At 44.5% G+C, this 15,086-nt stretch overlaps 3 protein-coding genes across 3 annotated transcripts; all 3 read right to left on the bottom strand.

The window, feature by feature from the left end:
- Positions 1–2,006: 2,006 nt before the first annotated feature.
- LOC120699749 (major allergen Api g 1, isoallergen 1-like) lies at positions 2,007–2,927 on the bottom strand. The gene is made up of 2 exons (XM_039983809.1): positions 2,648–2,927; positions 2,007–2,568 (listed from the first exon to the last, which is right to left on the bottom strand). Exons 1-2 carry the CDS (start codon positions 2,826–2,828, stop codon positions 2,264–2,266), a joined length of 486 nt encoding a protein of 161 aa, XP_039839743.1. The 5' UTR covers positions 2,829–2,927; the 3' UTR covers positions 2,007–2,263.
- Positions 2,928–8,218: 5,291 nt separating this feature from the next.
- On the bottom strand, positions 8,219–8,861 carry LOC120699748 (major allergen Api g 1, isoallergen 1-like). The gene is made up of 2 exons (XM_039983807.1): positions 8,616–8,861; positions 8,219–8,536 (listed from the first exon to the last, which is right to left on the bottom strand). The coding sequence occupies exons 1-2, from the start codon at positions 8,794–8,796 to the stop codon at positions 8,232–8,234; spliced, it is 486 nt and encodes a 161-aa protein (XP_039839741.1). The 5' UTR covers positions 8,797–8,861; the 3' UTR covers positions 8,219–8,231.
- A 1,690-nt stretch (positions 8,862–10,551) lies between these two features.
- LOC120699747 (major allergen Api g 1, isoallergen 1-like) lies at positions 10,552–11,416 on the bottom strand. Its single transcript, XM_039983806.1, has 2 exons — positions 11,135–11,416; positions 10,552–11,051 (listed from the first exon to the last, which is right to left on the bottom strand). The coding sequence occupies exons 1-2, from the start codon at positions 11,313–11,315 to the stop codon at positions 10,747–10,749; spliced, it is 486 nt and encodes a 161-aa protein (XP_039839740.1). The 5' UTR covers positions 11,316–11,416; the 3' UTR covers positions 10,552–10,746.
- Between the last annotated feature and the right edge of the window lie 3,670 nt (positions 11,417–15,086).

Genomic DNA, 15,086 nt, shown 5'->3' with positions numbered 1-15,086 from the left:
ACTCCCGGTAGACGTACTCTAGTGGGTCCACCACTCCGATGCGTTTCAGGCTGAGTATCAATAACTTAGGAAGGCCGGGCTCTGCGTGGCAGATTCTGCCACTCCATCCATTGTCAGCCATCTAGAACAGGGCAAGAGTCAATGGTGAGTGTATGAGTGGAAAAAGGATTAAGAAAGGAAAGTCCTAATGTGGAACAGCTCGAAAAAAAGGGTCTCGATCTTAGGGTCACGTCCTACGGCCAACTTACGGCTCTGATACCACTTGAAGCGTCCCCTCATAAGAGAAGACTTAAATGTGATACAGTATCAGTCCAAGGAGGCTGATAACATATTTATTACATAAGATGGTACATCACCGCACAACTCTACGCGGAAATGGGCAGTAAAGCACCACTATCGCGAGGATAACAACTAAAACCCACACAACGACATTAACTACGAAGAGGTCATCAGAGTCTTGTGCCATACGGAGCTTCCTGCGGGTGACCCTATCCTACAGGCATGGCGCAAGACTCTGTGTAGGATAGGGTCACCCGCAGGAAGCTCCGTATGGCGCAAGACTCTGATGACCTCTTCGTAGTTAATGTCGTTGTGTGGGTTTTAGTTGTTATCCTCCCGATAGTGGCGCTTCACTGCCCATTACCGCGTAGAGTTATACGGTGATGTACCATCTGATGTAATAAATGTGTTATCAGCCTCCTGGGGCTGATATTGTATCACATTTAAGTCTTCTCTTATGAGGGGACGCTTCATTATGTGCACCATGCAGGCGCCCACGCCAACCGGCACCTCCATGTAGGAACAAACTCCACCTAAACAATGTTAGCACAACTTAAAATAACATGAGTAATGTCAACATCTAAACCGGGTGCAACAGCTGACGCAGATCCGGCCATCTCGATTGGTGATGAGGTTGGAATGATAGGTGTTCACATAGTTGTTCCCGGAGTCGTAGAAGGTCGTGGGTACCCGTCGTCCCTTGGGCCACCACCTCGTTTGCCCTACGACGGTGATGACGAGTTGACGATGAACTTCAATCGCTACAGCGCTGTCAGGGATCAGATGGCGTGTAGGCGCGCGGGCTAGGGTTTTTGGTTAGGTTTGCACTAGATCCATGATGCCGACGTCCCCTCCCACTTATTTATTTGGCACTGGGCGATCAAGGATTGCAACCATGTGTTGACTGCGCTAGCGATGAAGGCGTGAAAACGGCAGTTTTATCCTCTTATCTTTTTTTTTCTTATTTTACGACCTTTTGGCCACCGAAAATTTCCAACACCACCTTCACCTCGGACACCTGCGACTTCATCTGCCCGGCCAGCTCACTGCCCTCCACCACTAGCTCCGACCTTACCACGCGCGCTGCCACGTCGCGCGTTAGGAGCCGGGTCTTGAGCACCTTCGCGTCACTGAGGGTATGTATAGGTGGAGGTTTGTTATCTTCCACCTTGGAAGAATACGGTAGTTCTTGGACAACACTTGCACCAACATATTACTACTCTACATTAAAGTTTTATTGTAATCCGTGCGGTTCTTACAAAATTGGGTCATTCTACATCAGCTAATTAATTTTACCTTACCAACTTCTAGGAGTACCGGTGCCATGTCTCCTGATGTGGTGTCAGGACACCACGCAAGTTAAAAAACAAATTGCAACCACCACCAACCTTTCAGTCTGCGAGACTTAATCCGAGACCTTGACTCACCCATAACTTCCTTGTCACTCCACATACATAGCATATGTGATTCTAATTCGGATTGGGATGCTATAATTTTGAAGTAACTCATGGAGGATCTTTTAATCCGGGTTGGCAACATAGTGCAACCCTTTAGTCTGGTTTAGTGTTACCAAGCGAGATTAAAGGTTTGGACTTTTATTCCGAGTTGGAGCTACTAATGGGAAGATAAAAGTCTTCGTTAGTCGCAGCCCCAACAGCAATCGGGATAAATATGAAAAATCAAAGACCATCAACGTACTAACGTACTAGTGAATCATTGCGACGGAGGGAGACATATATAGACAGTGGTATTGACTTGCAGGTGACACGCACCAAAATACGAACATAGAACCTAACGTGTTCTCACAAAAACTGAAACTGTTGTTTCCCCACAACCACAAGAACAATCAACCGATGAAGCAGAGGACCACTTCATCTCGTTATTCCGATTTTTTCAAACCAAGAACACACCCATGGCATGATCACCATCATTATCTAACACGGATTTTTCTGGCCCGGTCACCACGACGATGCTCATGGTAGCTTTAGGCGAACTCAGTGGGGTGCGCGACGAGGTACTCCTCCACCTTCTTTATGAGGCCGAGGTAGCCCTGCCCGATCTTGGCCTCCTCCTCCGGCGGCAGCAGCGTGCGGTCCACCCGCTCATACTCCACCGTCATGTGCACCACGCTGGCACCCTCACCGGCCGGCACCACCTTCACCTCGGACACCTGCGACTCGAACTGCACGGCCAGCTCACTGCCCTCCACCACCATCTCTGACTTCACCACGCGTGCCGCATCATCATGCGACAGGAGCCGGGTCTTGAACACCTTCCCGTTGCCCACAGCTGCAACCAGAAACATGAAAGATTCATGCGAGCACAGGAGACACGATGCTGTGCGCCTTGTTCCAGGCTTGATACCTACCAGGGTTGAGCTTCATGGTGGTGACGCTCCCAGGCCCGCCGTCACCGTCAACCTCGACGGCGTCAATCATGCCAACGCTGGCCTTGGTGAAGATGGACACGTCGCCGGAGAACGCCACCTTCCACAGCAGCTCGACCGACACGGCAACCGGGTACTCTAGTGTGACTTTGCCGACAACCATGGTGGCAACAAGTCGGTTGACACTGATCAGTGAAGAACTGAAGACTTACTGGTCACTGATGAGAGGCTTTGTTGTGTGATTGTGTGTGCTAAATTGTGTGTGATTGTGTGTGCTAAATAGAGACTTACTGGTTACTTATAGCTGTGGCAGCCGGGGCGAGCAAGCAAGTTGGGAGTTTGGAAGCGAGAGTGGACCGGGTGTTGTCTGGTGTGGAATTCAGAGACTGCGAAGATCGCATGTTTTGGACCAGTAAAATTCAGACCTGTATGTGATCAAGAAGCGTTGAAGAATGATTGCTTATTAGAATCTTATCTGTACAAATTATTCTTTTCAGAGACTAGCTAGTAGGAAGCGAAGTCGGCCAATCAGGGACTTAGTTTATACTGTGATTGTGCTGCCTTCTAAAAGTCGTCTGAGGATAGAAGAGGACTAAGTCTGGGACTTAAAAGTCGTCTGAGGATAGAAGAGGACTAAGTCTGCGCACTCATCTGTTTTTTGTATTTTTCATTATAAAATTATGAATGCACTATGTAGTATTCTGGTGAACGACCTTAGATAGAAGTAATGCTGCACAAGCAGTCCTCCAATGCGGGAAATACAATTTAGAAGATTCTGAAAGAATGATGCTGATAAAGATGACGAATTCAGGGAATTTTAGATTTGGATAATATGATCTAGAAGGGTTGACTTGGAATAGTAGTTGAGTGCATGCTTTGTATACATGAAATTGTTTTCATATACTGGATGTATCTACAAGTTAGGATGTGTCATCCAGGTCGCAATTGATAGTTATTTAGGATTCTAAGAAGGACAAACGAAAAGTTTCAAAAAAAATCTCTCCTATCATAGCGTAGCTTCCATATTTGCCCCCGGCCCCTTGCAAATTTCTTTACAGATGAGTGTTTTCTACAATTTGCAAAATGCGAATTCTGGGTTTGTGTTGCCCTTATATGGATGATATTTGGATGAATCCAATACTCACGAGTTCTTGCTTGTTCATTTATCGCTTGTGCAGCACCAAAACAACCGCAACTGCCGGTGGCTGCTGGCTGCTGCTTCTGGCCAGCTGCCGCAGTTGGGGGTGGCAGCTGCAACGGTAGACGCATCCCCGGTGCATCTACTGCATGCGACTAAGCAGACTCGATGAATTCTCATGTCCTCAACGTGCTAGGACTTGTGAGAATGTTTAAGGAAAAATATTTTTCTCAGTCCATCTCAAAATCACCATAAATATAGAGTTCTTGCTCTGATTCATCTCTCACCTTGATTTCCTCTACATTATTCATAAAGTCTTTTTTTAGATAAAGGATGAACATCATCCGGCCTCTACGGGACGTACAAAGCCAATTATTACAAAGTTTTAAAACAAGAACGACAGAGCAAAACCAGTCTCAAACAAGAGCAAACGAAACTAAAGCAAACAAAAATTGTGCTTCCACCCTCCTTGCGCTTGTTCCAGAGCGACCATCTCAATCTTTGTGCTTAGCGAGGAGTGTGTTCCTGGCTTGGTTGTTACGCTGCAGCTGCGCCCAGAAACGTAACCAATATGTTCCCCTGAAAATAATCTGCATAATCAAATTAAATTTGGTTCTGTTGAAAACAATATCATTCCGACTACGCCACATAGCCCAGCAAACAGCAGCAACCCCTACCGAAATCAATTGTCTAACCTTAATATGCTGATTAGAGAGCCAGGAACTAAACATCTGGCTGATCGATCAAGGCGGTGTTAAACCGGTAGCAAAAAAGATAACCCTCCAAACCATCCTCGCATAATGGCAGTCTAAGAAGAGATGTTTGATAGTCTCATTACTATTACATCCACAACATTTTTGACTTTCTATTCAATTTTTCCTAGCGAGGTTATCTTTAGTTAAGATTATGCCCCTTTGCAGATACCAGAGGAAAATTTTGATTTTTTAGGGGGGTCTTTAATTTCCAGATGAACTTATGTCTAAAAGGTGCTTGTCTACGATAAGATGCAAATACCAAGATTGAACTGTGTATACCCCGGATTTGGTTAAGTTCCATCTAAAGGTATCTGTGCCATCCACCATATTGACATGAGCGATCTGGGCTACCAGATCCTGCCATTCGACAAGTTTATTCTCCATCAGTGCCCTCCTGAAAGTAATATTCAGGGGTTGTGTAGCCATAACTTTTGCAAATATTTCATAAAGTATATTATGAAATATTGATATTTTGGATTGATTCTTCTTTTAGGGTTTGAGTTGTTTCGTTAAATTTGAAAGTCATTTGATAGACTTTTCCATTTTTGATCTTGTTGGCCCGAGAGGGCTATGAATATATATATTTTTTCCTATGTCAGCAGCCAGCAGTCAGAATCAGAATCACAATACAAGTTTAATTCAAAATTTTAACCCCAGCATCTAAACTGTTACGAGCATGGAGAGGCGGAGGACACCATTGCAAAGGAGAAAAGAGGTGGGAATGGCGAGCTGGAGGCACAAGGAGTAGATGACTTGGTGGGTGGGTCGGTGGGATGTTAGATTGACTGGCTTAGTTGGGCTAGTGTGTAATTGTAGAGGTTGGATGCTCTACTGAGGAACTTCATGGGGTGATTTCGTGTTGTTCAGGTTATTTAGGGCACTATGAGTCAAAGATAAAATAACCCAAAATATAGATTCAGATAGTTAAATAGGAAAAAAATTATCATAAAATTCTGATTTTCAACTTTCAAGTACAAACCGATAACAAGGGGCCGGCATCCAACTTTTGAAATTAGGAAAATTTGGCGACTTGAATGGTTTCAAAGGTGGATTTTCATTTTGTGGAAAATAAAAATATTCAAGTTTAAACTAAAAAAATTATGAGTAATTCATTTTAATTTAGAAAAAAGAAACAAGTACCAACACTTTTCTAAAAATATTACCTATTGTTGGTACTCTACTTTCCATATTCAATTTCCCCCCTGTTCCTAGTATTTGTCCGTTTATAGTTATGCCTACTGTTTTGAATAAATAAAATTCAAATAGAGCACCAACAGATAGTATCATTTTTGAAAAATTGATACTGGTTTCATATTTTCTAAATAAAGAATAGTTTGATTTTTTAGATTTAACTATAATTTTATTTTTAAAAAGAAAATCTTTGTTGTCTGGTTTTGTAGTTGAGGGTTGAAAATAAGACTATTGTGCTAGACTACCTTTTATTTAGGCTTTGCTTGGACATTTCATCCAAGCCTGACTGACCAACCCCTATGCTGGTTATTACTAGGAATCTTACCTTTAACAAAGATGGAGGATTATCACATTTCAAATAATGAACTTTTAGATTTAACGAGCAAATATACTAGTGCGATGTCAGCGATTCCAAGCACGGGGTGCGGGGAGATGGAGCGGGATAAGGATCGAAGGGGGAGGTGGAAGGCCAAGAGCGCGCGCAAGATGACGAGAGGCGAGGCCTAACAGATTGTGGCCGACCGATGTATGACAATAGAGGAGGAAGCGCCTGCGGGGGTGGACACATTAGTCTGGGCGCATGTGGCAGAGGCTCACGGGCGCTCGCCGAGCAGAGGCTCGGCTACTGAGGCAGGTGCGCGTGGTAGAGGGGTATGCGTAGGCTGGTAACAAAAAAAACTTTTTGGCAGAAATGTTCTGGAACATGCTATTTCTATGGGTCTACCCTTCGCCCCACCTCTCTCGATGCCAACACGTGAGTCTAATATGAGGGGTAAGGCATGGGCCAAATATAGGTGAGAAATGTTTTCAAAAGTTTTGTATCTTTATATTATATAGATAAATAGATATAAAATATAGACTGAGGATATCTATAAGTGGAGGTTTGTAATCTTCCACCTTGGTAGAAAACAATAGTTGTTGGACATCGCTTGCACCTACTACTCTACATTAAAGTCTCGCTGGAATCCGTGTGGTTCTTGCAAAACTGTGTGCATTCTATGTAGCCCTGGGCATTTGTTTAGTACCGAATCGATCGGTTTGGTTCTTCGATTTTCAAAGAAGTTCTATTCTTGGAATATGAGGACCGATCGGTTCTTCTCAGAATCAAGAACCGAGCAACTTCGGTTTCGGTTGGTTCGGTTTAGTTCAGGTTCTAACTGAGGGAACCGAACAATCCAGCCGCGCCTCCCCCGCCGTTGAGGATCTCCAAGGCTAAGAGCAGAGCTGGGGTAGGCGGAGCCGTGGAGGTCGGGCTTGGAGTAGGGGCAGCGCATGACGGGGCTGGAGAGGAAGGAGGAGCAGGCGGCGGTGAGGTGGAGGCGCCATGGGGGATCCTCCGCGCTGGCCCCTATGCCGGTCGTGGCGGCATCGGACCCGCTCGCGCCTAGCTCTCGGTCGGTCATGTCGGGTAGCGGCGCCATAGGCGCGCCGGCACGGGGCAGGGGCCGGACTGCTGGACGCGCTCTGTGGCGCTGGGTCCTAGCGGGGCAGGAGCCGGATGCAAAACGCGGCTTCCTACGAACCGGAGGCTGGAGCAGATGGGTGGGTGCTGGCCGGGGGATGGACGCCGCGCGGGGTGCCGACGGGGCCTGACTGTCGGAGCGGCGCAGTGGAGTGTGGCCGCCGTGTGGAACTAGGATGGGCGGATGGGTTTAGCTAGGGTTTCAATGTTGGGCCGGTTTAGTTGGGCCTTTACCAGCTAGGCTAAATTTGCCCTGGGTTCGGATCTTCGGTTAACCAGCCAAAGAATCGAAGGAATCGAGTAAATTTGGTTCTTCAGAATCAGGAACCGAAGTAGAACTGAATTCTCTCGGTTTCGGTTCTCATTTTTTTCAGTTCGTCCTCGATTCTTAGTTATATTTGCCCGGCCCGAATTCTATGGCAACTACCTTGATTTTACCTTACAAACTTCTAGGAGTACCGATGCCGTGTCTACTGGTGTATTGTCTGGAATACTATTGAACGTACTCCCTCCATTCCAAATTATAAGTCGTTTTAGCAAATCTAGATGCATAATTTTTTCCATGCATCTAAACATAGTGTTTATCTAGATTTGCGAAAACGACCAACGATTTGGAACGGAGGCAGCAGCAATATAATCTAATTGCATTATTATGGCTGACTTCAACAATTTCCATGGTCACTTCTCACCAATCATTCCAACTGGAGGATGACATGGACACTGGCATCGATTTCCAGGTGATACGCACCAAAAAAGAACATTGAACATAGCGTGTTCTCACAAAAACAGAAACTGTTGTTTCCCCACAACCACAACTCCACAAGCACAACCAACCGATGAAGCAGAGGATCACTTCCTCTCATTATTCCGATTTTCAAATCAAGAACAAATTCATGGCATCCTCTCATTATTCCGATTTTCAAATCAAGAACAAATTCATGGCATGATCACCATCATTTAATTTATTTAACACGGATTTCTCTGGCCCGATCGCCGCAACGGACGATGCTCATGGTAGCTTTAGGCGAATTCGGTGGGGTGCGCGACGAGGTACTCCTCCACCTTCTTGATGAGGCCGAGGTAGCCCTGCCCGATCCTGGCCTCATCCTCCGGCGGCAGCAGCGCGCCATCCACCCGCTCGTACTCCACCGTCATGTGCACCACGCTGGCACTCTCGTCGGCCGGCACCACCTTCACCTCGGACACCTGCGACTTGAACTGCACGGACAGCTCGCTGCCCTCCACCACCATCTCCGACTCCACCACGCGTGCCGCCGCATCACGCGACAGGAGCCGGGTCTTGAACACCTTCGCGTCGCCCACGGCTGCAACCAGAAACAAGAAATATTTAGGTGAGTACCGTCGACATGACGCTGTACGCCTTGTTCCCCGCTTGATACCTACCAGGGTTGAGCTTCATGGTGGTGACGCTCCCGGGCCCGCCGTCGCCGTCGACCTCCACGTCGTCAATCATGCCGACGCAGGCCTTGGTGAAGATGGACACGTCGCCGGAGAACGCCACCTTCCACAGCAGCTCGACCGACACGGCAACCGGGTACTCCAGTGTGACTTTGCCGACAACCATCGTGGCAACAAGCAAGTCGGTTGACACTGATCAGTGAAGAACTGAAGACCCACTGGTAACTGACGAGAGGAATATTAATATTAATATTCATGTGTTTTTTCTATTTTTTGATATAAAATTATGAATGCACTATGTAGTATTCTGGTGAACGACCTGAGATTGAAGTAATGGACAAGCAGTCCTCCAATGCGGGAAATACAATTTAGAAGATTCTGAAAGTATGATGCTGACAAAGATGACGAATTCAGAGAATTTTAGATATGGATAATATGATCTAGAAGAGCTGACTTGGAATAGTAGTCTATTTTAGATTACGGGAATTTTTCACAATTGAATACCTACCACCATAAAGAAACATATCTAGCCACAAAGTCAGAAGTTTATACAAATACTTACATTCCAAACCTCCAACTGAGGAATACAAAACACAAGAAAAGGAAGAAAAAAGAAAGCGTAAAGACTAAGCTTCGAACTTGTGCTATGTCCTTCTTTCAACCTTGCTTTGGTCCTCATGTAGTAACCGAAATGTCACATCAACAGTCTATTTAAAAATTCTTAATGTAAGGACCGTCGATGGTCCTATGCCGTACGGTCACCCAGTGATCTAGAAACTGCACTAGTTCAGTCTCAACGCAAACCGATTAGGCACGCCTATTGCTCCAAGCTGACCAAGGTGTCACCATCAAGAACTCCAAGATCACACCTCAAGAAGACCACGCCTCAAGAGAAGAGCAACATCAAGATGCTGCCGCCGACCGAACCAGTGTGTCGGTTCTTTCATTTTCACCTAGATCTGTCCTTGTATAAATTGAGGTCCTCACGGTAACGCCTTCAAGAAGGTAATAGATGCCAAAGTCACCGTCATCTCCAGCAGTTGAGGATCAAACTAAGCTTTCGCCTGAAAAACTGCATACCAAGAAGCAATGCAATGCACGGTGACCGGCGACCCCTAGCGGGTGCCCCGCAGATCCGAGACAGAAGGGCAGCAGTAGGATGCAAGCCCTCAACGGCGGCCACCGGTGGTGAAAGCTGTCCTCCACATGGAGCTGAGAAAGTAAATGACTTGGTGGGGTGGGTCGGTGGGATGTTAGATTGACCGGTTTTGGTTGCTCCGACGAAATTGTAGGTCGGTTGCTCTACAGAGGTACTGTATGGGGTGATTTTGGGTTCTATAGGTTATTTAGGGAACTATGAGTCAAAAACTGAATTAGCCAAATATATTTGGATTTTTTAAATAGGAAAAATTATCATAAAATTCTGATTTTCAATTTTCAATTACAAACCGAATCGATAACAAGGGACATCCAACTTTTGCAATTTAGAAAATGTAGCCACTTAGGTGGTTCCAAAGGTGGATTTTCATTTTTATGGAAATTAAAAAAATTCACGTTGAAACTAGAAAATTCATAAGTAATTCATTGTAAGTTAGAAAATAAAAAACAACAACCAAGATTTTCCTAAAATGTAACCTATTTGTTGGTACTCTACTTTGCCCGTTATTAAGATTCATTTTTTCTATTCCTAGTATTTATTTATAGTTATGCCTACAATTTTGAATAAATAAGATTCAAATAGAGAACCAATAGGTAGTATCATTTTTGAAAAAAGTTATACTAGTCTCATATTTTCTAATTTAAAATAAAATAGTTTTGAGTTTTAGATCTAACGAGAATTTTTATGTACTAGTGAATCATTGCGAGAGGAAGACATAGACAGTGGTATCGACTCGTAGGTGACGCACCAGAAAAGAAAACGGAACATAAACTGTTCTCGCAAAAGCTGAAATTGTTGTTTCCCCACAACCACAATCACAATCAACCGACCAGGCAGAGGATCACTTCCTCTCGTTATTCTGTTTTTCAAATCAAGAACACACCCATAGCATGATCACCATCATTATTTAACACGGATTTCTCTGGCCTCATCGCCACGACGATGCTCATGGTAGCTTTAGGCGAACTCGCTGGGGTGCGCGACGAGGTACTCCTCCACCTTCTTGATGATGCCGAGGTAGCCCTGCCCAATCCTGGCCTCCTCCTCCGGCGGCAGCAGCGCGCCGTCCACCCGCTCGTACTCCACCGTCATGTGCACCACGCTAGCACCCTCGCCGGCCGGCACCACCTTCACCTCGGACACCTGCGAGTTGAACTGCACGGACAGCTCGCTGCCCTCCACCACCATCTCTGACTTCACGACACGTGCCACCGCATCACGTGACAGGAGCCGGGTCTTGAACACCTTCGCGTCGCCCACGGCTGCAACCAGAAACAAGAAAGATTTAGGCGAGTACCGGCACCATGACGCCGTGCGCCTCGTTCCCGGCCGGCTTGATACCTACCAGGGTTGAGCTTCATGGTGGTGACGGTCCCAGGCCCGCCGTCGCCATCGACCTCCACGGCGTCAATCATGCCGACGCAGGCCTTGGTGAAGATGGACACGTCGCCGGAGAACGCCACCTTCCACAGCAGCTCGACCGACACGGTCACCGGGTACTCCAGTGTGACTTTGCCGACAACCATCGTGGCAACAAGCAAGTCGGTTGGCACTGATCAGTGAAGAACTGAAGACTTACTGGTCACTGATGAGTCTTTGTTGTGTGATTGTGTGTGCTAAACAGTGGACCATCAAGGGATACTTATAGATGTGGCGGCTGGACCGCGCAAGCAAGATGGGGAGGTTGAAAGCAAGAGTGGACCGGGTTGTTGGCTGGTGTGGAATTCGGAGATTGCGAAGATCACATGTTTTGGACCAGGAAAATTCAGTCCTGGGTGTGTTCTAGAAGCGTTGAAGAATGATTGCTTATTTATTGCATTGGAATCTTATTGGTACAAAGAAAAAGCTAGTTGGAAGAGAAAGTCAGCCAATCAAGGACTTGGTTTATACGTACTGTGATTGTACTGCCTTGATCCTGAAAGTCTGAGGATAGCAGATGACTGGGGTCATGACCATTCATGTTTTTTTTTTTGCATTTTCGATAGAAAATTATGAATGCACTATGTAATATTTTGAAGTAATGGCCAAACAGTCCTCCAATGTGGGAAATATAATTTAGAAGTTTCAGAGAGTTTGATGCTGATAAAGATGACGAATTCTTAGAATTTTAGATGTGGATAATATGATCTATTTCTTTGACACCAGGATAACGTGATTAGTGATGTTGACAAGGAATGATAGTTGGGCGTGTGAATGTAAGAAATTGTTTTTTATAGACGTCCATACAAGTTGGTGCCTGTCATCCAGATCACAGTCTACAGTTATTTCTGAATCTCAACCTGGTCCAAGAAAACCAAAAGGCGGAGATACAAAGATGACGTAGCTAATTGTGTCAACAACTACGATGGTAACAGTAAAATTGATGAAACCATAGTCAAACGAGAACATGCAGTTACTGTATTATTTTAGATTAGTTGCTACTAGATATAATATATACAATAATACAACATATATATAAACATGGATAATATTATCTCTTCTCTTATACATGAATATATGGTGACACATACATTATGGTTAATATTTTTATATAAATAATAACATAAATAATATACTAATAATGATTGAAATAGTAATTTAGAATTTTATATTGATGCGCTTTAATATTTTGTTATAATAATAAAATTTTTATTCAGATTTTGGGTTTATTTTAACTTTTCATTATGTTATTATTGGATAATATATATAAAAAATTAATATTAATTTATATGAAGATTAGGGGGTTACTTTAGATTATTTTTAATAATAGCAGAGGTGGGTAATTTAGATACATGTTTAGGGGGTTACTTTAGATTATTTTTTATAATGGCAGATGTGGGTAATTTAGATACACGTTTAGGGAGTTACTTTAATTTATTTTCATAATGGCACAGGTGGGTAATTTATTAGAAACAGATTACAGATCCAATGGCTATTATGATTAGAGTTGCCGAATTGATGGCTAGATGTTTCTGATTTTTGTGAGAATCTGTAGAGTTTCTCTATTTTTTTAGACTGTCCACCAATGATCCTAGATGGTTTCACCTGGAGGCTTCAAAAGGTGCCTCCAATTAGTAATAGTAAGATTTGTCGCTTGTGCTGTGAGTTTGGATGCTCGCTACAACAGCAGTTGCGGCTGCCGCACAACAGCTTCACCATTTGGATGATATTTTGGATGGATTCTTCTTTTAGCGTTTAAAGCTGTTTCGTCAAGTTTGAAAGTCATTTGATAGACTTTTCCATTTTTGATCTTGTTGGTCCGAGAGGGCTTTGAATATTTTTTTTCCTTTGTCAGCAGCCGCGAACCAGAATCAGAATACCAGTTCAACTCAAATTTTAGCCCCAACATCTAAACTGTTACGAGCATGAAGGGTGGCGGCGATTACTAGGAAGAGGCAGAGGACACTATTGCAGGGGAGAAGAGAGGTGGGAATGGCAAGCTGGAGGCACAAGGAGTAGATGACTTGTAGAGATGGATGCTCTACTGAGTCGGTGGCATGTTAGATTGACCGGCTTAGTTGGGCTAGTGTGAAATTGTAGAGATGGATGCTCTACTGAGGAAATTCATGGGGGTCATTTCGTATTGTTCAGGTTATTTAGGGCACTACTAGTCAAAAACAAAATTACCCAAAATAGATTCAGATTGTTAAATAGGAAAAATTGCCATAAAATTCTGATTTTCAACTTTCAAGAACAAACATTTTATCCAACTTTTGAAATTGGGAAAATTTGGCCACTTGAATGGTCTCAAAGGTGGAGTTTCATTTTGTGGAAATTAAAAATATTCAAATTAAACTAAAAGTTCATGAGTAACTCATTTCAAGTTAGAAAAAAAGAAACAAGTACCAACATTTTTCTAAAAATGTTACCTATTGTTGGTACTCTATTTGCCATACTCAGTTTTTTTTTTCTGTTCCTAGTATTTGTTCGTTTATAGTTATGAGTATTGATCAGTGAACACACACGTACAACAGTAGAACAAAAGCTGTTCTCACGAAACTGAAAGTGCTCTTCCCCTTAAAGGCACAATCAAACGACCAAGCAGAGAATCACTTCCTCTCATTATCCCAAATCAAGAACACACCAATGGCAGATCCATCATATATGATAACATGGATTTCTCCGGTCTGACTGCCACGGCGATCCTTGCAGCAACTCAGGCAAACTCGCTGGGGTGCGCACGATGAGGTACTTCTCCACCTTCTTGATGGGGCTGAGATAGCCCTGCACGATCATAGCTTCATCCTCCGGCGATAGTGGCGCGCCGTCCACCCGCACATACTCACCCGTTATGTGAAGCGTCCCCTCATAAGAGAAGACTTAAAAGTGATACAATATCAGTCCCAAGAGGCTGATAACACTTTTATTACATTAGATGATACATCACCGTACAACTCTACGCGGAAGTGGGCAGTGAAGCGCCACTATCGCGAGGATAACAACTAACACCCACACAATGATATTAACTACGAAGAGGGGGTCATCAGAGTCTTGCGCCATACGAAACTTCCTGCGGGTAACCCTATCCACAGGCAAAGTTGGGTGCAGGACGGGATCTCTACTCAACGTCTTCGGGAACGAAGTCTGGATCTTCCTCTGTAAAAATTAGAAAAGGGGTGAGTACAAACGTACTCAGCAAGTCCAACCACACCCATGGAGGGGGTATAAACAGAATATAATGCACAGAATAAACCAAGGATAAGGCTAGGGTTTAATTTGCGGAAAGTTAATTTTATGCATGTGTTTATTTGAAAGAAAGGGGTTTTCAAAAACCATTATCTTGCGCTGAGTAACACGTAGGGTTGATCCACACAGGATCCAAGTTTTAAATTGCTACCGGACTCCTCATCCGCCGTAGCACACGGCACCACTGCCGGACACTTTTCCAAAATGACTCACGCCAACCCATTCATTCTCAGAAGAAATACTAGTTGTGTGACCAAACCGTAACTCGCCCAGTACCGTGGGCACGACTATTTAAATAGATTTTAACTCTGCAGAGGTGTGCAACTTTACCCACAAGCGGGGTACCACAGCACGATCACCTCAGTGTCGGTGCAGATCCCAACAAAGCCATTACCCACCTTAGCTAGACCTGACTAGGCTCCACAGGATCCACCAAGGGGCCATTGACCTATCTCCGAGGTTTAACCGGGGCATAAGTCACACAGAGCTTATCCCTTCTCCTTAATCACCCGTTGCTCTCAGCTCTCCTGATGGCTATCAGACTAACTAGTGGGGTTTATGCTAAGCCGTTGCCCATACAACGGTCGAGTGGCTTGCACGATAGTGGAGTTAGGCAAGATGACACACCAACT

The sequence above is a fragment of the Panicum virgatum genome, chromosome 3K (genome assembly GCF_016808335.1).
Source record: "Panicum virgatum strain AP13 chromosome 3K, P.virgatum_v5, whole genome shotgun sequence".
Taxonomy (NCBI): domain Eukaryota; kingdom Viridiplantae; phylum Streptophyta; class Magnoliopsida; order Poales; family Poaceae; genus Panicum; species Panicum virgatum.
Note: the sequence above shows the minus strand (reverse complement) of the source record. Positions and strands in the feature narration are given on the sequence as shown.

Bases quoted from the DNA above. Each gene is read 5' to 3' on its own strand.
- LOC120699749 (XM_039983809.1), bottom strand. From the start codon at position 2,828: ATGGTTGTCGGCAAAGTCACACTAGAGTACCCGGTTGCCGTGTCGGTC. The intron at 2,569-2,647 runs GTAGGTATCAAG...TTCTGGTTGCAG, and splicing joins CACCATGAAGCTCAACCCTG to CTGTGGGCAACGGGAAGGTG.
- LOC120699748 (XM_039983807.1), bottom strand. From the start codon at position 8,796: ATGGTTGTCGGCAAAGTCACACTGGAGTACCCGGTTGCCGTGTCGGTC. The intron at 8,537-8,615 runs GTAGGTATCAAG...TTCTGGTTGCAG, and splicing joins CACCATGAAGCTCAACCCTG to CCGTGGGCGACGCGAAGGTG.
- LOC120699747 (XM_039983806.1), bottom strand. From the start codon at position 11,315: ATGGTTGTCGGCAAAGTCACACTGGAGTACCCGGTGACCGTGTCGGTC. The intron at 11,052-11,134 runs GTAGGTATCAAG...TTCTGGTTGCAG, and splicing joins CACCATGAAGCTCAACCCTG to CCGTGGGCGACGCGAAGGTG.